This window comes from Mastigoproctus giganteus, chromosome 7, assembly GCF_048544385.1.
Source record: "Mastigoproctus giganteus isolate SK-2022 chromosome 7, ASM4854438v1, whole genome shotgun sequence".
Lineage (NCBI taxonomy): Eukaryota > Metazoa > Arthropoda > Arachnida > Uropygi > Thelyphonidae > Mastigoproctus > Mastigoproctus giganteus.
The window spans coordinates 116615802-116639018 of NC_143581.1; the positions used below are offsets into that span (position 1 = coordinate 116615802).

At 39.6% G+C, this 23217-nt stretch overlaps 1 protein-coding gene across 1 annotated transcript in view; it reads right to left on the minus strand.

The window, feature by feature from the left end:
* The window catches only part of LOC150083164 (protein disulfide-isomerase-like), a 544047-nt gene that overhangs the window by 87512 nt on the left and 433318 nt on the right, over positions 1 to 23217 (minus strand). The window contains exon 8 of the mRNA XM_090377883.1: positions 5029 to 5207. Coding sequence (XP_090234009.1) covers positions 5029 to 5207 — 179 coding nt within the window. The remainder of the gene's footprint in view (positions 1 to 5028; positions 5208 to 23217) is intronic.

Below are 23217 nucleotides of genomic sequence, written 5' to 3' on the forward strand. Positions count from 1 at the left end.
AGGTGCAACTACTTTTCTTGCTTCTTGGTAACTGATTTTGTTCTTAACCTTGTATCTTACTATTTTCTTCTGGGTTTTCCATTTTTCACGTTTTAGAATATGCAGGATAGTCACCTTTGCAATTTGGGCAGGTCATTTTTGTAGCAGTTACTTTGTATGTGATCTGAGGATCACAATTGGGGCAGATAGGAACTCCTCTGCATACAGTTTGTGAGTGGCCATACTTTTGGCATTTATAACATCTTAAAGGGTTTGGAATGTAAGGGCGGATGTGGCAAAGTAAATAACCTGCTTTTACAGAGGAGGGTAAGTTGGGTGTATTGAAGGTGAGAATAATATTTCTGGTAGGTGTAAGTTGATTATCTTTTTTAATCATTATTCGTCTTGCTTCAATTATGTGTTGTCTCTGCAGCTCTTGGGTAATTTATTCTTCAGCGACGTTTAATAGGGCCCAACTGGATATCACACCCTTAGATGAATTTAGGGTTGTGTGAGGAGATATTTTAACTGGAATGCCAGCGAAGCTTGTAAGTTGTAACAGCTTCTCAGAACGTCCGAGGTTCGTGGTTTCTACTGGTAAGTCTCCTGATTGCAGTCTCTTCACCGCCTTGGGAGGTAATGCAATATCCTCCATATGTTTTTGTATGTCAAAGAGAGAATTTATTCATGGGCTGACTAGTAAGTGAGTGGATGATTAAGAATGATGGGCAAGGTTACTCCATCCGATCAGTCTTTTGTCTCTTTGGATTATCATTCTCAATATCCTGATGGTCTGTGTTTCCCTTGTTGCTCCTTTTAGCCCTTGGCAAGAGGACTTATCTGCCAAGGTTTCCGGCCTCACCATGGGGAGGCAGGAGCACTGCCGCTAGGAGGCCAAGCGGTTAAAATGTTAGTTGATTAGTGACCTAGAAATATGGATAAAGAAAGAAAGGTGGGTTTCCTTTCTGTGTTCTAACTTTGGGCTTTTCAAGTGAACAGTTTTAAAAATAAGACTTCAGCGAAACGTAAGACCATAAAAATAACTTTAATCACCTTTGAAGAGCACTTTATGAATTGCACAAATATTGTTTGGCCTCAAAATACGCTTGGCACCTTAGTACCGTGCTTCGGCTGGAGATTGAGAAGACGAAAGAAGATATTTGTTGACATTAGACTTGAACTTCTTTAGACTGTAATTTTCAGGAAATACATATGAAGAAAGGTTGTTCCAGAAAATGGGAATTGAATGAATAAATGAGGAAGATGAAAAGTTGGTTCTGCGAATTTGAAGTTGGAAGTAAATGGATGTTGGCAGCATGTGTTCGGACTGTTCTGAAAGAGAGAGCAGGAATTATAGAAGCCAATTCAGAAGAACAGTGCCCATGGAAATATCTGTAGAAAAGACATGCAGCAGAAACAGTATATCTATGAGACAGCAAGTGGAGAGACTCTGTTAGAGATGAGTCATTAACTTGAATGCCCTCTTCTGAATGGAATCTAGAAGCCTGAGAGAGAGGTTTTGGAGGCACCGCCCCAGATGTGGGAACAATATTCCACGGTAGTGCAGATTTTTTTGGAAGAAAAGTAATGCGAAGAGCGAAAGAGAAAACCAAGTTTTTTAAATGCAGAGGAAACAATATATATAATGTGTTTATACCAAGAGAGATTAGAAGTCAGGGTACTCCCCAAAAGAGAGATATCATCTCGCCTAGAAAATGGAGTGTCACCAAAGATAAGCACAGCTGCAGAAAAATCCTTTTTGTGAGATATAAGACAAAATTGAGTTTTAGAACGATTGAAATCAACTAAGTTGTCTTTGCCCCACTGGAGAATTACCTGGAGATTGGCATTTAAGGAATTGGTAGCAGATATTCGGGAAGTTGAATACAATGTGCTATAATCGGCAAAACTATAGATAGGATTTCCGGTCAATGGAAGAAGTTCATAAATATACAAGAGGAAAAGAGTGGGGGAAAGAACTGAACCTTGGGGGACATCTTTATTAGTTGTTGTTGTTGTTAGGAGCATTTGCAACTGAGGCCATATTGCTCTGGGAATATGCAGTGGTCATTCCCTGATCTTTCCGCATCCTCCGTATTTGGTGGTGAAGGGCCCGAACCATGGTCTAATCAAGAAGCGTGTGCTTCGCACTACTGCTCCTTCCCACCTGGCTACTGCGGTGCCATCTTTATTAGTGGAGAAGTTAGAAGACCGAGCGCCATCTACCATTACCCTCAGTGAGAGCGGTCAGAGAGAAAACTGGATAACCAATTTCAAAAAAACAGCTGGCAAAACATGAAATGGAAGCTTGTTTAGAAGACCTTTTTGCCAAATACAATGTCAAGAGCAACTCCTTGTGTTTCACTGAACTTTTCCATGGAATTAATCCATAAATGGGTAACATAAGCCAGAATATCACCAGTGGACCGGCACTGACTGAATCCATACTGGAAATCCTCCCTGCTACTGTCTGAGAGTAAGTTTATATGTATTCATGGGTTTCCATACTTTTCTTGCCTCCAAATTCCTGAAAGAAGAAATTCCTTTTTATTTCCACCTCTGGCATGCTTGTGAATAAGCAAGGTGCTCTCCTTGGCAGTTAATGCATAATGGTTTTGAAGCTGAACAGGATGTGGTTTCACAGTCCTTTGCAGTGCAGCAAGCACATGCAATGGCTCCACAACAAGCAGTTTGCGAGTGTCCATATTTCTGGCACTGAAAGCACTGTAAAGGGTTTGGTACGTATGGACACACTGGGAAGTTAATATAATCTGCTTTGATCTCTTTAGGAGAAATTGGTGAATTAAATGTCAATATGATCTTTCTGGTTGGAACGATTTTCCCCTCCCTACACATGGATATTCGTTTCACAGCTATCATTCCTCGTGGTTTTAATTCAGAACAAATTTACTCTTTGTCACATCCATAAGATCTCATTCAGTGACATCACAGGACGAGTTCAATGTCTTGTGGGGCATAAGTGATGGGCATTCCCCCATAGATGATGCTTGGAGGAGCTGTTCTGAATGTTTGTCACTTCTGGTAAGTATGTCGCCTGAACGAAGCCATTTGACAGATTTAGGAGAACCTTCCAAACCCTTCTGGTTTCTCACTAGTGGAGTGAATTATCAGGTAGCAAGGCGTTAGACCTGATATACTCATAACTTCTGTTTTCTGTCTTTTAGCAGAAGTAGCATCATCTGAGTCAATTGCCAAATTTTCAGATAAGGACCGGGTTGCGGCCCCAGAAGGAATAATTTTATTATGATACATGAAGTTTTTGAAGTTGTTCAGTGCCTGGGCTCCCCACCCACCACGGTGCCCAAAGGGCAAGCAATAAATGTGCTCGGGAGTGGGATACCCGGGCTATCAACACACCATATCCACTGCCGCTGCCATTTGACCCATTGTATATCAGTTTTTAAAACTGAGAGGCGAGAGTTTAGTGAACTTTTCACCACATTCCCTTTCTAATAGTGTTTTCAATATGTATTTAAATACAGGCAGTTTTCGCTTTACTGAGTCTTCCCCCCACCCAAGTATCAAGTATCAACAAAATCGAAAATATGAACATTAATTGCAAAAAATGAATGTTAAACATTCATAAATACCGCATTCCAAACCACGTACATAGTTATACAATACAGTGTATAGCTACACACGTGGTTTGGAATGCATAGCTATACAATACAGTGTACCCCGCTTTACGATATTAATCAGTTCCAGAGACATCATCGTATCGTTAAAATATTGTAATGTGAACAATAACACATTGTTTTTTGGTAATTCGTTTCAAGATCTCGAAAGCTGAAATTTTCGCTGAATAACTAAGCTATTTATCTCTCTAAAATGTCATTTTTAAGGTCAATAGATGACCTTAAGGCCACATAAAAGGTCGTGAGCGTGGTTTGTAAATTGTATTAGTTACCAATTCAAATCATTAAAATGCACTACACTTTCATCGTTATCATACGTTCCGTTATAAAAATCAATTTTAAACGCCTTTGTGATATTTTTCTAGATTTCACGACCATAAAACAATAAAAACAATTTGCACTTTCCAATTTATTGGGCTTTTCTGTTACTGGAAGCAATTATAAGCGGGTAGTAAACTCGATCTTCTTGTATTTGCGAAAATACCAATTAGCTGGAATTGTGTGGTTTTTTATGTTATTATGGTGAAATGTGTTTCCCCTTTAAGTACAAAAATAGTATAAAAAACAAATTTTCAGAATCTTCTCTTCATTCCTTTTTTTTAAAGCTTCGTAAACTTGTTACTACTCGCGAATTGTGTTAGTTGCAATTTGTGTGTACTGTTAAAATATGCTTATGCATGCAATCGTGAAATTTATAATTAAAAGAGAAGATTATCTTGGAAACAAATGCCTCTTGAAACATTTCTGAAGACGACTCCTTGTGCAACAAACCAACGAGTGCTGAGCCAATAATGAGTGATCAATGAGTGTACATTTAGTCGATGATGATGAAGAATAAGCATTCTTTAACATTTGTAAGTTGTAAATAATTTCTCTATTATTATAATTTGCTTGATTTAACAGGCAATTTGTTTTCAATTACAGGCTATGTTTTCATTTCTTTCAATAAATCGATCATTGTTTAAACATAAAATGATCAGCTAACTAATTTCATTGTTCAGAACGTAACCGCTTTTTTTAACCTTATGTCTATGGGAAATAAATTCCTGCTTTACGAGTTTTCACTTTACGAGCGCACACTAGGAACGAATTAACTCGTAAAGTCGAGAACTACTTGTATAACTGTCTGGTAAAAGTAGCATTTTGTTATAATTTCAGTGCCCAAATTCTGACAAAGTAAATAAAAATTTTTTAAAAAACCTGACATGATGGAAACAAACAGAAGTCATTTTTGAAATCAGCATTATAAATGATTCAAAAACACCCTTTTCTGAGAAAACTGAATTTTTTTCAAAATACAGGGTAGTGTAATATTTATTGTCTTGCAATTTCAAGTTAAACATTAAAATTAATATTGTAAAATATCAATAAAGTCTCAATAAGGAATACATACTTCATTAGTTTCCCTTCTGTACAATTTGATAGTAGGAAAACTATGGATTTTAGTATGCTCTAACTCATTAGCTGTAGCATCCATTTTGGCAATGATAACAGTATTATGTTCTTTATACTTTTCTCCTAATTGTTCATAGATGGGTGCCAGTTGTTTACAATGACCACACCATGGAGCATCTGAAAGACAATTTTTTTTAAAATCAGTGCTTATTTATAAAGATAACACACTCATGCAAAATCTTAATTTTACAATTAGCATGCTCTCCAGTATGTTTTGCAAGCAGAAAAACGCTTTTTTTTAATCTTCAGCTGATTTTCTGGATTGTCATGTGCACAATATTGGAAAACATGGCAGAAATAGTGTAAGCATAAAAAGCCCATTATAGTAATTTGGAAAAGAAACATGGAGTCTTTCCCAAAGTACAACAAGGATGGTGATTCCTCCATGGGCAGATCCATTCACGATTTCTGTTCTTTTAGATAACACTGGTCAACACGTAAAATGTTACGAAAACTAAAATGCCCAACTTGAGTAATTTTATGCTGCTGAACATAAAAATCACATTAAAATTTGTTGATGGGCTCTTATTTTCAAATTACAGTTGTGGTCTCATATTAGCTAGATCTTATGTATTAACTACAGTGTAATATATATCAATGTATTAATTATAATGTATTAACTCTACATTATCAACTACAGCTCTTGGAAAATGCATGGCAACAGTGCAGTTTCAGTACCACCACACTCTTATCACATGATTGGCAACTGTCACCTCACTTTGCATCGCGTGATAAGTTGTCGCCTGAAATGAGTCTTCAACTGTGTTGCAGTAATCCTCGAATATAGCTAAGTACTTGGTTATTTGTTTTCAGTTAATGTCTGTTCTCTGTGAGTTCCTACTTTTTGCACAGTATTTTTGTTGTGAAAGATTAATATGCCTAGCAATTATTGTGTGAATAGTCTGGATGACTTATGTTACGTATGTGGAGAAGCCACGTTAGTTTCAAGAAAATGTCCCTTAACTTGAGCCATAAAAAAGGCCTACTTCTTGTACTTTGGGTTATATCAAGGTTTTATGCCTTTTGCAGTACCCATGATTTTGAGGGAGTCAACAAATAATGTCACATACTGTTACTTCTGTAGTGCCTCCTATTAGAAAAGGGATGACAAAGAAAAAGTGGGCAGTGACGTATCCAAATATACCATCTGCAATTCGTCCCATGCCTCACAGTGAAGTACCACCTATTTCTGAACCACCCGACCATTTTTCTGTACACTCTGATGAAGACACTGATGAACATCAACTTGATATACATGAAGAAGTACAGCAGCTGTCTACGTCAAGGGATCCACCATTTTGTCCAAAGCTTTATCCTTCTGAACCACATAAGATCACAGAAATCAGGGATCTCAGACTGCCAAAGAATAAGGCAGAGCTTTTGGCCTCGAGGCTAAAACAGTGGAATTTTCTAGATCATTCTGTGAAAGTAACAAAATACTCGAAATACAGACTATGATAAATTCTATCAGAGTGTGAACTCAATGTTTGTAAGGATGTTAATGGTCTAATGGCAGCAATGAACATGAGGCGTGTTCCTGAAAAATGGCGACTATTTATAGATGCTTCTAAGCCTTAAGTTAGACTTAAGGCTCTGTTATTACACAATGAAAATATGCTGCCTTCAATAACTTTTGCGTATGCCATTCACAAAACAGAAACATATGCAAACATGGAGAAAATCCTCTTAGGTGTATACTATCAGAAGTATGGGTAGCAGATATGTGGTGATTTAAAGGTAATTTATTAGGACTACAAAATGGTTACACTAAGTACTGTTGCTTTCTCTGTGAGTAGAATAGTTGTACCAAGGCAATGCACTATGAGAAGAGGAGCTGGCCTGAACAAAATCATTAACACATGAAGAACATCTAGTAGATCTATTTGAAACTCTGGTATTTTAATGCATTTGAACGTCTGATAGATTCAAATAAAGTTTTCCTTCCACCACACTACATCAACCAGAATCATGAAAAATTTCGTGAAAGCTTTGGAAGTAAATGGTCCTCCATTCACATACTTGCAAGACAAATTCCCAAGACTTAGTACATGTGGACATGTGTAGGACAGCACCTGAACGTCAGTTCATCTCCGCCTTGGTACACTGTGATGGATACAGAACTCTGTAAAAGGCCAGAAATGTGTATGTTGTGTTTCTGCAGTGTGCGTGTGTGTTGTTAGCATTAGTAGAGGCATTTGATGCAAGAAAGCAAGCTTATGCAGCATCAGCCAAAAAAAAAAAAAAAAAAACACAAATAAATAAATAAAAAATAACCACTTCCACTTCACCCCTCTGTTCGTTCAAAATACCTGTCCAGCTGAGCCTTAAACTTATTTAGGCTATCAACTTCCACGACAAGGGATGGAAGTCTATTCCAGCAACCAACCACCCGCTGGCTAAAGGCAAATTTCCTCACATCTATCCTACATCTGTCTTTCCTCAATTTGAATTTATGCCCTCTCAGGTGATTACTCTGAGCAAGAGGAAGAATCCCATCAGCATTGAGCATGCTCAAACCATTCAAGGCTTCATACACCTCTATCAGATCACCTCGCCAGTGCATAGTCTCCAGACATTGTAATTTGCAAAAATGTAAGCCTTTCTTCGTAAGAGCACCCCTTTGTTCCATTCACTAATCTTGTTGCCCTTCTCTGTACTCGTTCCAGCATCTCTACATCCTTCTTGAAATGAGGCCTCCAGACCTGTATACAGTACTCTAGGTGCGGTCTGACCATTGCCTTATACAAGGGAATAATCACCTCCTTATCCCTGCTAGAAAAATTCCTATATATCATCGACAATACACCATGAGCTACTCTTCCAGCCCGTCTGCGCTGCTCAGAAAACTTCATATCTGCCTGCACAACCACCCCCCAGGTCCCTTTCATTCTCTACCACTGTCAGTGCAGTACCGAGTCGTTGTGGTCGCGGAAGTGTACGGACGCATCTGCACGAAGCTCCACTTGACGTAAACGGCGGACGACGATATTGCGCGATCTTTGATTTAGGCAAGTATTAGAACATGGATTTTTCAGGTTTGAAGAGTATCACAGATGAAGGTAAGTAAATTAAGTTGGGCAAGAATAGTTTTTGTGATTGTATTTGCCTATTTTTGCTCTTTTGAGAGTGATTTTGTCCAGCGCGATCGCTACAGCTTCAGCGGTAGCGAGCCCACTGACATAGCCACTGATTTGAATACGTCTCAAAAGTCGAGAAATTTGAATATATTATACTTGAAACGGCTCGTGATAAGGTTATTTTGTATGGAAAATATAATACTCCTGACAGAATTAACTTATACTTAGCTTATAAAATAGTTTTCTTTGTCTACAGGCGTTTCCCGCCAAAACTTGAAAATTGTGATTTCTGATTTCTAGTGGGCCTACACTGGAAATAAGTACCCCAAACCACTACTTAAAACGTCAGAAAATTGCTAAAAGTGAATTTAATGCAGAAATTATGGCTGAAAAATCAAATAATGACAAAATTCTGGACAATGACCTAAAAGACTCCTCTGAAAATGAAGCTAGAGTGCTCAGGGAGAAAGTCCCTGTTAATGAGGAAAATGGTAACGAACTGGATAGCTGGCCTCCTGGCCCCCTCAGTATTAAGCAGGGCAGGAAAAGAAAAAATCAAGAAACTATAGAAATTCCAGAGATGCAACAAAAGACAGAAGAAGAACTAAAACTAGACTACCTAACAAATTTGACTGACCCTATCAAACAGGCAAAGGAAACCAGAGTGTATCTAGAAGAATATATGCACAAGCAAACCAACAGGATTACTTCTGCAATTAGGCTGCAGATAGTGAACTGTTGGTCACTGTTTGAGCAGCGCCTGATTGAATTAAACACAGAGAACCAAGTGTTAAAATCAAAATTAGAGGTTACAACTGAGGAGAAGAACAACTATAAAACAATGAACACACTAACCTATGCCCAATGTGCAAAGGCTAATAGCAAACAGGACATAACTAAAGCAAAACAAATAGCTACTAAGCAACCTAATATAAACAAGGAAAGCAACATTGTTATTCTGAAAGCAAAAAGTGACTCTACCCATAAAACCAGTGAGGCAGTTAAGGACACAGTGGTAACAAAGCTGAGGCCTCATCTGAGAGAAATAAAGATAAACAACATGCGGAAAATCAGGAATAATGGAGTCCTGATCGAGGTAGCAAGCAAAGAAGATCTAAGAAAAATAGAAAACCATCCTGAAATTGAAAAACTGGGCTTGCTCCCTGAAAAACCAAAAGGGAAAAACCCTAATATTATAATCTTTGATGTACCTGTGTCAGTAATAGAAAAAGAATTCATGATGGATATCTACTTCAAAAACTTTAACAATGAAATGACAATAGATGAATTTGCTGCTGAATTCCTGCTGAAAAGAGCAACAAAAAACAAAAGGAATGGACAACTCAACATAATTGCAGAAATTACACCAAAAATTTGGAAGGTATTGCAGGGACAACAGAGAATCTATGCAGGCTGGACCAGTCATAGATTTAGAGAACATTTCCCTATCCAAAGTTGCTTTAACTGCCATAAATATGGTCACATTGCCAGAGACTGCACTCAGAAAGAACCTGTCTGTGGTCACTGGCCACGATTACAAAAATTGCAAAAATAAGTCTCAGCAGCCAAAATGTGCTACCTGCAAGGCAGCACGGCTGACTGACTATACACATAGTATCAGGGATGATAAATGCCCCAGTTATAAAAAAATGGCAAAACTTATACAATCTAGGACCAACTATGGGCCAGATTGAAAACATAAATGTGACTAGGGCTCTAAATCTTGTCCAATTGAATGCTCAAAGAGCAAGAGCCGTTGTAGATCAGATCAAACTCAAATTGGAAGAAAATAATATAGATATCTTGGTACTCCAGGAGCCCTACGCACATATGGGTAGAGTTCAGGGATACCCAAGAGACTATAAAATAATAGAATACACCTCAGGTGTCCCTTCCACAGCAATAGTAGTTAAAAATACTGACCTTTCAGTCACAAAGGTGGGTCACCTCTGCTCCCCAGTGGGAGTGTGTGCCCATATTACCAGTGCTGTAGGACAGTTTTACATTATTTCACTATATTCCAGACCAGGTGGAGATATAAATCCAACTATTGAATACCTACAAGTAGTCACAAACTTGCTACCTACTGCAAATATTCATAGTGTGTGCTGATGTCAACTGCCGGTCAGCCTTATGGCATAGCCGTACAGAAGACAGAGCAGGCACACACAGAACGGCCAGATACTTTCAGACTATATAGCCACCTCACCCTTTCAAGTGCTAAACCAACCAAATAACCTCCCAACTTTTAGCAGTACCATTGATATCACTCTTGCCACCAATTCAATAGCTTATAAAATCACAGACTGGTGTGTCCAGCCAGCCTGGACCACATCAGATCACAGAGCCATTTCCTTCAAACTAAACAGGCAATTACAAACAACCCAACACTCTCTGTTGGATATCAAAAGGTATAACCTTAAAAAGGCAAACTGGCAGATTTTTGCAGAACATACAGCAGCTGAGCTGCAAAAACAGGAAAATGAGTGGTCTAGATCAGGCAACTGTAGCCCGGACGAGCAAGCACTGACTATGACAAACATTTTAACAAAAACAGCAACCCTGTCTATCCCACGGAAAAAACCGAGGAAGCAGACAGTTCCCTGGTGGTGCCCCGAACTGACTATACTCAGACGTAGGGTACACCAGGCACGGAGACATTTTCAAAGAGCCAGAACATCTTGGTCACAAAATGAGGTGGATGCACTGAGAGATTCTTATAAAACTCACAGGAATCAGTATACAGCCCTCATAAGAGATAAGAAAAAGGAATGCTGGAAGCACTTGGTGGGAACTACTGGAAACAATAACCCTTGGGGAGTTGTCTACAGAATAGTGACCAACAAGCTGCCAAGAGGAGATGTCTTAGAAACTACTGTCAAACCAGATGGAACCCCAACCCTGTGTTGGGTGCATTCTGTACATAACATCCTAGACAGTATCATTCAGACTGAAACTGGAAATCATTCCCCCACCCAGCTCGACATTATAAAAGAAAACACTGAATATGACAATGCCAATATTGAACCTCTGTTCACTATACAAGACTTAGAAATAGCACTATCTAAAACCAAAAACAATAAATGCCCAGGGTTTGACCTCTTAGAGGTTGAGATTATCAAAAAATTAGCAGAAATAGCACCAGATAAATTAATAGCACTATATAATAACTGTATGACAGAAGGTATATTCCCAAAAATATGGAAACAAGCTGTGTTAAGGTTAATCCTGAAAAACCCTGAAAAACTCCCTACTGATCCCAAATCATATAGACCAATAGCCCTACTCCCTGTACTAGGGAAAATATACAAAAGATTAATATACAGCAGATTAGCTCAATATTACACAGAAGCAGGCTTGCATTCCAACAATCAGTATGGTTTTAAGCAGGGCAATTCTACGGAGGATGCCATGCACCACCTACTGACAACAGTTAAAAACACAGAGGAAAAATATATGCTGGCAATCTCCATTGACTTTGCTGGGGCATTTGACTCACTGTGGTGGCCTAGTGTCCTTAGGAGACTTCGCCAGGCAAATGCCCCACAAAACCTCTATAAGGTAATAAACAGCTACCTTACAGACAGAAGTGTCTCAGTACGCACAAGGTTCCAGGAATTGACACGCCCTGTGAATAAAGGCTGCCCGCAGGGATCAATCCTTGGCCCTTTCTTTTGGAACATTGTTCTGGATGAATTTCTGGCCTTGGATCTGGGCCCCGTGGAAAGCCTGGCCTTTGCAGATGACATGATTTTCCTTGTAAAAGGCAACTCACGAGTGGTTGTAGAGCAAAGATCAAATGCCGCTCTCTTGAAGCTGCAGGAGTGGGCACAAATGCACATGCTCAAAATATCGCCTGAAAAAACCAAACAAATACTTCTAAAAGGTAATTTGGACATGAGAAGACGTCCACAAATCAAAATTAACACAATCACTATAAAAATGGTAACAGAACTAAAATATCTTTGAGTGGTCTTTGATTCAAAATTAACTTTTTACCCCCATTTGATCTACTTGGCGAAGAAAGTGCGAAATTATGCAGGTATGACTGCTTGGATCAGTCGAGCAGACTGGGGACTCAAAAGAAAGCAATCATATACTGTGCAATGTTCCTGCCTGTTATCACCTATGGAGTGGAGCCGGTGCGTGGTTCATCCGCTCGGCCATAGTAAGAAATAGGAATAAATTAGAATCGATACAAAGGACAATACTACTCACTATTACCAGAGCATGTCGCACAGTAAGCACACCTGCACTACAGTTGCTGGCCGGAACTCTCCCACTTTACCTGGAAGTAGCCAAAAGAGGCTTATATTATAGATTTAAAAAGGGCATACCCACAGAATTTCTGGGGATAGCCCTTGATACAACCAATACCTTCAATGATGAAAGAAAAAGAATAGCCACAAAGCTCCACGAGCTATGGCAAACAAAGTGGGAGCAGGAAACCAGAGGTCTGGTCACCAAACGGTTTCTGCCACTGGTGTCAATGGTTAGCCCTAAGCCACCTAAGTGGTATGTCCCTGGACTTTTTACAACATTTATATTGACAGGGCACAGCTCCCTAAAGGCGAAACTAACCTCCTTAGGCCTGACCGATGACCCAAACTGCACCTGTGGCGAAAGTGAAGACTGGGCACACATTCTCTATGAATGTATAATATATGACATCCCCAGAACAGAGCTAATAGCACAGATTGGTCCCCTTCCCAGGGGAGAAGAACATCTCTTCATCATAGAAGAGCAAAATTATAAAGCTTTTACATCTTTCACACAGAAAGTTTTCGAAATGCGCAGAGCAATTTCAGCCCCCCAGCAATTAAACAATAATCAATAGTAAAATTGCCCAAGTTTCCCACCACGCCCAGATGATGACTTAAAAACTGTTAGGATAGCAGTATTCTGCACCCTGACAGAAACCTGACATAACAAAACTCCCCATGACTACCATGCCATGCGTAGGAACCTGGGGCCCCAAACCAATGTAGGGGAGGGGGATGGGAATGCATGCAGAGAAAGTGAATGGGAGTGAGCAGAAGAGCAAATGTAGTTGGCCGAAAGAATACAAAGTTAAAAATAACTTACATTACTTTATATATACTGTACCAACAAACATTTACAAACCACATAAACACTATCACTGCATTCGACATTCCCTGGCCTGCAAAAAAAAAAAAAAAAAAAAAAACCTTGCAGCTAGGCCTGCACCACAACTGAAGAATAACAGTAAGTTGCGGTGCCCAGAGAGTGCAGTGCAGAAAGAAAGAGTCGAATAAATGAGATGAGAGCTAGAAGAATGAATAAAAGTGCAAGCGTGAGAGAAACGAACACAAACGCTAAGTACACACTAACCCTGGTTTTAATTAGTATTTAAATTTACGCTACCCATCATTGCATCCCCTCCTGGTGTGTGAGAAAAAGATGAATGAGTTAAGTGAAATAAAAAAAAAAAAAAAAAAAAAAAAAAAAAAATTATAAAATAAGAAAAAAGTATAAAAAAAAAAAAATAAATAAATAAAAATAAAAAAAAAAGAATGCAAGTAGAGTGAGAATGCACATTACAAATGAAGTAAATGTGTGTGTCTCCCCCTTCACCTGGTAGGTTCCCCACTGCCAGCTAACATACCCCACCCCCAGAGCGGGATGGGCAGCTGGACCTTCATACCGGATTCGACACTCCTTGGACAAGACACCGACGAAGACATTCTGCGGCTTTGCTGCCAACACGCCATTGGCGATCCGAACTGGGTACTCTAACCTGGTTCCCTTTAAAACCCCATCCCCAGGCAGGGAATGGAGGAGACGGATCTCTGTCTCCTCTCCTCCCTGCCTACCCCCCATATTTCACCTGGTGGGGCTCATCTCCACTGACCTCTTTGGGGATGCCTACTCTATCCGTCCCTATTCTTCTATCTGTTTCCTCCCCAGTCTTCAATCTCCCCCCCCTCTCACTAAATCGACTGAGTACACCCCTTAACAATGCCGCCAAATTATAACCGTCTAAATTCTACCGGTTTTGTGCAAATCTCTAAGATATCTAACACTATCAGCTTTTATCTAGCGTTACATGTCTAAATTTAATAACATCAAAATTTTGCCCGACCTATTTGGCCTTTAACACATCTCTTTAGTGTTCGACCCTAACCAGCGATTTCCTAACAGCAATCCCATTAAGCATTAATGTCAAATGCATAAACTTTTATTTTATTTTATTTATTATTTTTTTTTAAATAGGCCCTAGCCACTGAATCTCCAGGAAACTAGGTGGCAGGACCTGCCAGAGCAAATTGTGATACTGGATACACCCGGCTAGCCTCCACGTGGCAGGGTATGGGCAACGTCGGGCCCCACTAGGGGCCTGGCGGCCAATAAGCCGGATAAACAATGGGCACAACATATCACACTGCACAGACACGACCCACACACTTTCAAGTCTCTGGCTTGACAGTGTACTGTCCTTGATACAGCGAAACACACGCGGAGATGGGAGAAATCCCAGGTGCCGTCTGACACGAATATACCTTATACCTTGTCAGTGTAGTACCACAGAGTTGATACGTTGCTCTGGGTTGCTGTTTCCCATATGTAGTACTTTACATTTGTCAATGTTAAACTTCATTTGCCACCTCTCAGCCCATCTGCTCAACCTTTCCAGATCCTGTTGCAGTAGCATAGTGTCAGTAGTGTCCTTGACAACCCTGCCAACCTTCGTATCGTCTGCAAACCTGGACATTAAGCTTGATATACCATCATTAATATCATTTATAAATACAGAGGGACTCCACTAATAACATTAATCTGAGGGACTAATTAACCCTGAGGGACTCCATTAATAACATTAATCCACGATGAGCAGTGTCCATTGATTACCACTCTGTCTTCTCCCCCTCAACCACCCCTTTATCCATAGCAGCAACTTGCCTCCAATGCCACACTGCTCCAATTTGTGCAGCATTCTTCCATGTGCAACAGTATCAAAAGCCTTTCTAAGATCCAAGTATATGATATCAAAGTTATTCCCTGCATCCAGTTCTTTTGTGACTGCATCATAATATCCAATCAAATTGGTCAGGCAAGACTTCCCCTTAACAAAACCATGCTGTGTCTGAGCTATAACTGAAGTCTTGTCTAGATGATCCTGCAGTGCTTCTTTAACCAGTGCCTCCATTAATTTTCCAGGAACAGAAATTAAACTAACAGGTCTATAATTACTTGTGTCGCCCTTTGATCCTCCTTTGTGAATTGGGACCACATTTGCACATCTCCAGTCCATGGGTACTTCCCCTGAGTCCAAGGAAGCTCTCATAATTATGGCTAACGGTTTGCTTACTTCCTTTGCTGCTTCTTTAATATAACTGGATAAATCCCATCCACCCCAGGTGCCTTTCTTGTATTTATCTTCAACAATTTCTCCTCCACTTTACTCTCAGTTATTACAAGTTTCTCTAGCTTACTGCCAGAGTTGAATACCCCTCTGGCATTCCCCTCGCTGAATAACTCCTCATGTGTGAATGTCGATGCAAAATATTCATTCAGTTTGTTAGCTACCTGAGCAGGATCATCAACGGTTGACCGATCGATTGTTCCTGGCCTCTGTCACCAGGCAGGCAATCACCTGGAAAGCCTGTGCAAAGTCCTTCTATATTCACACATGAGGAGTTATTAAGGTTTGAAAATTGCAGAAGGTTATCAAATTGTAGCAGGGTGCTTAATGATTTTGTGATAACGGAGAGCAAAGTGGAGGAGAAATTGTTGAAGTTAAACATAAAAAAGGCACCTGGGGTGGATGGGATCTATCCAATTATATTAAAGGAGGCGGCAAAGCAACTAAGCAAACCCTTAGCCATAATTATGAGAGAATCCTTGGACTCAGGGGAGGTCCCCACGGAGTGGAGATGTGCAAATGTATCCCCAATTCACAAAGGGGGATCAAAGGGTAACACGAGGAATTACAGACCAGTCAAATTGATGGGATATTATGATGTGGTTACAAAGGAATTGGATGCAAAAAATAATTTTGATATCGTATATTTGGATTTCAGGAAAGCTTTTGACACTGCTGCGCATGGAAGACTATTGTACAAATTGGAGCAGAATGGTATAAAGACCAAACCCTCCAGCAATGAGAGCACAATAATACAAATGGCCCTCAGTCCCCAGCAGCTTTCACTCTCCCTCTTACGGCAGTGAGAGGATCAGAGTGGAAGCAGAGGGTGCTAAGAATCTCTGGGTACGACCAGGCTGCCATGCACGGAAATTGAACTTGGCCTCTTATAATGTACGATCACTCATCGGTGAAGACAGGATATTAGAGCTGGAAAAGGAATTAGAAAATGTGAATTGGAATATCATCGGTTTGGCTGAAACAAGAAGAAGAAATGAATCACTTATAAGTTTATCAAGTGGAAATCTGCTGTACACCAATGGAAACAGTGAAAGGAGTGAAGGTGGAGTTGGGTTTCTGGTCCATAAAGATTTTAAAAACAACATTTTGGAATTCAAAAGTACATCACCAAGGGTATCAAGACTAATACTCAAGATTTCTAAGAGGTACAAGCTAAAGATTATAATGATTTATGCACCAATATCGAGCCATGATGATGAAGAGGTTGAAGAAATGTACACTGAAATTGAGTCTTCTAGATGAGCAGAAAACCCACTACATTATTATTATGGGGGACTTCAATGCTAAAGTTGGAAAAAGGCAAAACAGCGCAGAAAGAGGAACTATAGGAAATTTTGGAATTGGTGAAAGAAATAAAAGAGGTGAAAGACTTGTGGAATTTGCAGAATCTCAAGGAATGTCAGTAATGAACACTTTTTTCAAGAAAAGGGTGAACAGAAAATGGACATGGAAGAGTCCAAATGGATTAACAACTAATGAAATTGACTTCATCCTCACTAACAGAAGATATATTGTGAATGATGTTACCGTCCTGAATAAGGTAAATGTTGGAAGTGATCACAGAATGGTAAGATGTACACTTGATATAGATGTAGGAAAGGAAAGGAAAAAACTGACTCGAGTAAATAATACAAAGGTCTTTGAGGTAACAGAGGAGGAGAAAAAGCAGTATGTACTGGAACTTAAGAACAAGTTTGAGCTTCTGCAGACTGCTCAAGACCAAGATATCGACGAGGAATATTACAACTTTCTAAAAGTGATAAAGCCCAAGAAACCTATAGGGAAACAGAAATCCAAATAAGAAAAAATTAGTCAAGAAACACTTGTCATGATGAACCAAAGACGACAAATGAAGAGCAAGAAAAACACTGACAGGGAGAAAATTGAGTATACTGAGTTATGCAAAGCCATTAGAAAGAGACTCAGAGAGGACATAAGAAGATTTAACACAAGAAAAGTAGAACAAGCATTAAGGGAAACAAAGGATTTAAATCAGCAGCCATGAGCAGTAATACAGAAAGACAAATGATACTGAAACTGAAGAATAGCGATGGTGTACTTATAAACAGCAGAGAAGGCATAATTCAAATAGCAGAAGACTACTATAGAGAATTATAAAAGGAGCGAGGGAATGATACCAGCAGTGGGGAAGATGGATTGCAAAGTAGCAACACATATGACATACCCGATATTCTTCCTGATGAGGTAGAACATGCATTGAAGAAAATGAAGAATCGGAAAGCCCCGGGAGAAGATGAAGTTACTGTAGAGTTGTTAAAATTGGGAGGAAGAGACATAACACAAAAACTGGCAAGGCTCTTCACAAAGTGCATTAGAAAAGGTGTGATGCCTAAGCAGTGGAATAATGCAATCATAGTTTTGCTGCATAAGAAAGGAGATAAATCAGAAATTGGAAATTATAGACCAATTAGCTTGTTATCCCATATCTACAAGTTGTTCACAAGGGTCATTACTAACAGATTAGAAAGAATACTTGATGAGAATCAACCGAAAGAGCAAGCTGGCTTTAGGACAGGATTCTCAACTATGGATCACCTTCACGTAATATCACAGCTAATGGAGAAAGCAAATGAATATAAAACACCATTATGCCTGGCATTTGTGGATTATGAAAAGGCATTTGACTCCATACAGCATAAGGCAATGTTTCGGGCACTGGAAAGACAAGGCATAGATACTCCATATATTATGATTTTGAAGAAAATATATGAGAGTGCTACATCCTTTATTAGACTAGACAAAGACAGTAGCAAATTTAAAATCGAGAAAGGAGTTCGACAAGGAGACACAATATCTCGGAAGCTGTTTACTGGCCCTTGAGGAAGCTTTCAGAAGATTAGACTGGTCGCAGAAAGGAGTCAATGTGAACAGAGAGTACCTAAACCATTTACGATTTGCAGATGACATTGTGGTCATAAGCCACGATCCCAAAGAATTAGAGGAAAATCTTAATCAGTTATGCACAGTTAGCAAGGATTTCGGACTAAAGATGAATATGGCTAAAACAAAAGTAATGATGAACAAGTATGCCACGGAAAGGGAAATAATGATTGAAGGAGCAGTAATTGAAAAGGTGGAGTCATATACTTATCTGGGACAAGTTATTAGCTGTAATAATGATAAATGGCTGGAATTCAAGAGAAGAATAAATTTTGGATGGATAGCATTCAGGAAATATAGTCACATACTGAAGAGCAATATCCCAGTTTGTCTGAAACGTAAAATAATGAATCAATGTATACTCCCCACCATGACTTATGGAAGTGAAACTTGGGCACTCACCAAAAGAATTGAAGAGAAGCTAAGAACTACACACCAAAAAATGGAACGAATTATATTGGGAATCAGACTGTTAGATAAGAAGAGAAACACATGGATTAGGCAGCAAACTCAAGTAAAGGACTTTCTTATCAAAACTAAAGAACTAAAATGGTCTTGGGCAGGACACATAGCTCGAAGACATGATGACAAATGGACTAAGAAAATAACAGAATGGTACCCACCAAGAGGAGCTAGAAGAAAACCTGGAAGACAAAGACGGAGATGGATAGATGAAATTCATGAGTTTTTGAGTAGTAAATGGATGGCCAGTGCTCAAAACAGAAGGAACTGGAAAGTTGCTGGAGAGGCCTTCATCCTGCAGTGGATTGAAAATGGCTGATGATGATGATGGTATTAAGAGTAAGTTGCTACAATGGATAAAAGGATGGTTGAGTGGGAGAAGACAGAGGGTGGTAATCAATGGGTGCTGCTCTTCGTGGACTAATGTTATTAGTGGAGTCCCACAGGGTTCGGTGTTAGGTCCACTGTTATTTTGTATATTTAACAATGATATTGATGAAGGTATATCAGGCTTAGTGTCGAAGTTTGCAGATGATACAAAGGTTGGCAGGGTTGTTAATGACAGTAATGGCAGTGTGCTACTGCAACAGGATCTAGAAAATTTCGGCAGATGGGCTAAGAAGTGGCAACTGAAGTTTAACCTTGACAAATGCAAATACTGCATATGGGTACAAGAAACCCCAGAAAAAAAGTACCAACTGTGTGGTACTGCGCTTAAGGTGGTAGAAAATAAAAAAGATGTGGGAGTAATTGTGCAGTCAGATATGAAGTTTTCTGAGTACTGCGTACAGGTCTGGAGGCCTCATTTTAGGAAGTATGTAGATTTGCTTGAGCGTGTACAGAGAAGGGCAACAAGATTGGAGAGGGGAATGAAGGGATCCTCTTACCAAGAAAGGCTTAAGTTCTGCAAATTGCAGTGGCTGGAGACTAGGCACCTGTGCGGTGATCTGATTGAGGTGTATAAGGCCTTGAATGGGTTGAGCACGCTGAATTCTGATGGGATCCTTCCACTTGTTCAGATTACGAATCTAAGGGGGAATAAATTCAAATTAAGAAAAGACAGATGTAGAATAGATGTGCGGAAATTGGCCTTTAGCCAGTGGGTGGTTAATTGCTGGAACAAACTTCCATTTGTCATTGTGGAAGTTGATAGGTTAAATAAATTTAAGAAGGAACTGGACAGGCATTTGGAGTGAATGGTGTGATTTTTTTTTCGGCTGATGCTGCATAAGCTCATACACTTGCTTTCTTGCATCACATGCCACCACCACCACTACTACTACTACTAAGGGGAAATGGGCCACAACTGCACATGTGCTGTGGCAGACCTCGACTGGCTCGTGGGTCTATTCCCCGTGTGTGTGTGTGCTGTATTGCACAAATCCCGCACCATAAGACAACTAATACACCCAGTCAAGGAGTGGAGATGGGGTAATCCCCAGTGCCATCAGACAACTAATACACACACCCACCAGAGGAATTGCTATACCAGTGGGTGCCAGCAATCAAGACTTAGTACAGAGAAGATTAAGTATATAATATTGGTGTAAAAACAGCACAGGCAACTCTTAAAGGAAAAAAACTATGATAATAGTGGAAGGGCATCATTTCAACCATATCTCATATTGTGCTCATCCTTCACAACGAGTTACCATGTTTTGCACTACCCCGAATAAGTAATGCTTCATTAATAGAGAAGAATACTGTTACTTATTCTCAGTGGGCACCACCACCCAGATAGCACTGTTTCAAGGCTTGTTGGCCTTTCATTGGTGAGTGGGCAGGCACCCTGGTATTGCAAAAATGACAACCCACTTGTGAAGATAATCCCACAATATGAGAGATGCCAAAAGGTGTAGGTGATAATATTTAAGAAAGACTAAATGCAACTAGGTATAATATTTTGAAGAGGATAATTATCTCTTATAATATTGGTGTAAAAACAGCAAATATAATTATCTACCATATTTCCCCATGTGTAAGACGCACCTTAATTTTGGGGCCCGAAATATGAAAAAAAAATGTATTACATAAAGTTATTGAACTCAAGTTTTATTCGTCATAAAATTCATACAACTCCTCATCACTGTCAAAACTCCCATCCATTAGCTTGTCCTCATCTGTGTCATATGACGAATCACTGTCTTCATATATTGCCTCGTCCTCAGTTCCATCTATGGCTTTTGAAATGCCACACTTCTTAAATGACTTGACAACGATCTCAATCTTGATATTATCCCAGGATCTTTTCACCCAGGAACAAACTTCCCCTATAGTTGGTTTCTTCACTCTTCCTGCTGGTGTCAAATTGTCCCCAGAAGACTTCATCCATTGGTTCCATTCGTCTATCATGGCAGCTTTGAAGGGTTTGTTAATGCTGACATCAAGTGGTGGGAGCTGGGATGTCAAGCCTCCAGGTATGACGGCAAGTTTTGTTTTTTACTATGTGTGCCCTGAACTGATCAAGCACCAATAGGGCAGGTTTGCATAAGAGCCCACCTGGTCTCCTGCTCCAAACTTTCTCAAACCAGATCTTCATCCCCTCCTGATCCATCCAACCCTTGTCATGAACTTGGACAATCATTCCTCGAGGAATGTCTTCTTTTGGCATTGTTTTGCATTTGAAAATCAGCATAGGAGGCAGCTTGGTTCCATCGGCACAACAAGCTAGAACAACTGTATAATGGCTCTTTTCATGTCCACTTGTCTTCACAGTTACAGTTTTCATCCCCTTCTTAGGACTTGGGACATCAAATTGAAGGAGGACTTCGTCCATATTTGCAATCTGTTCCAACTTAAACTGATGTGTCTTCCAACATTGAATGACAAAACGATGAAATTCAAGGACCTTCTGCTCATAGCTTTCAGGCATCTTTTGGGCAAGTCTGGTGCGTGTACGTTTCATGCACATGCACCAGACCATTCCATTCCATTATTCCATTCCGGTTCATGAACCTGAAGCACCAATTGTGTCCTCCTTTGAAATCAGTAACTTCTTTTTCATCAGCAATTCTTCTTGCTCATACTGAACCATCTTTGTGGACACAGGAATTCCAATTGCCCTTTGCTCTTCAATCCATATCTTCAATTCCGTCTCTAAATGAGGCCATTTTGCTGACTTGCCTCTCATGGCCTTCTTCTGCCGTGGCATTTTCAGTAGGGTTTCTTCTTCCCATAGCCAGTCTAGGATTGTTTTCTCAGTTGGAGGAGGACCAAACTTACGTTCAGCAGCGATTTCCATTCACTTTTAACTTGAATTCAGCACTGTACGAAAATCTTTTCTGAGCCATTTCTGGGCAGAACATGGCAAAACGTAACCTAATATACCAGTAACAAGTGTGAAACAATGAGTGCAAAGACAACAAGCGCGAAAAATGCAAGGAAAAAAAATCTACAACCACTGAATAAGACGCACCCAGTTTTTAGACCCCAAAAAAGGTGCGTATTTTACATGGGGAAATACGGTAATTATAATTAAGTAACAATAGTCTTCTCTATTAGTGAAGGTGGTGCAAAACACGGTAACTCGTTGTGAAGGTTGAGCACAATGAGATACAGTTGAAACGATGCCCTTCCAATACAATCATAGTTTTTTTCTTTTAAGAGTTGTGTATGGTGTTTTTACATTGATATTATATAGATAATTATACTCTTAAAAATATCATACCTAGTTGCATTTAGTCTTACTTAGAGAAGATTAAGGTAGGCGTTTTCATTGGTCCCGGAATAAGGCAACTTTTCAAAGATAAACAGTTTGAATGTGTCCTCAGTGATAGTGAGAAATCAGCATGGAAAGCCTTTCAAAATGTTGACTAGTTTTCTAGGAAATGTTAAAGCCAACAACTACAGGCAGCTTTTGGAAGATCTCATTACTTCTTAACTCAAAAATCTCGTGATGGCTGCCTTACTGTTCAGACGTGCTGTACGGCGCTCAGCAAAAATGTATTCGGAATATGTGTAAGTTAAGCTAGTTAACCAAATCGTGTACCCAAGGAATAATATTCATCAATGGATCACAGCGGTGAGATATGTTTCTCTTTTTATTGGGTGTTTTAGTACATTTCAATTTGTTTTCGATTTAATGCTGGTAACAATGCGTCAGCTCACCATGACAGCATTGTTCTAGCATTGGAGAGGGTGACCCCTGTGTGTTTCTAAATAAGATAGTATGAACCAGAGCTGTATAATGCTCATTACATTTTACATTGATATCAATATCTATAAAAGAATAAGAGAAGTTTACGTCAATATGATATGAAGAACACTTCTGTATGATACTCTC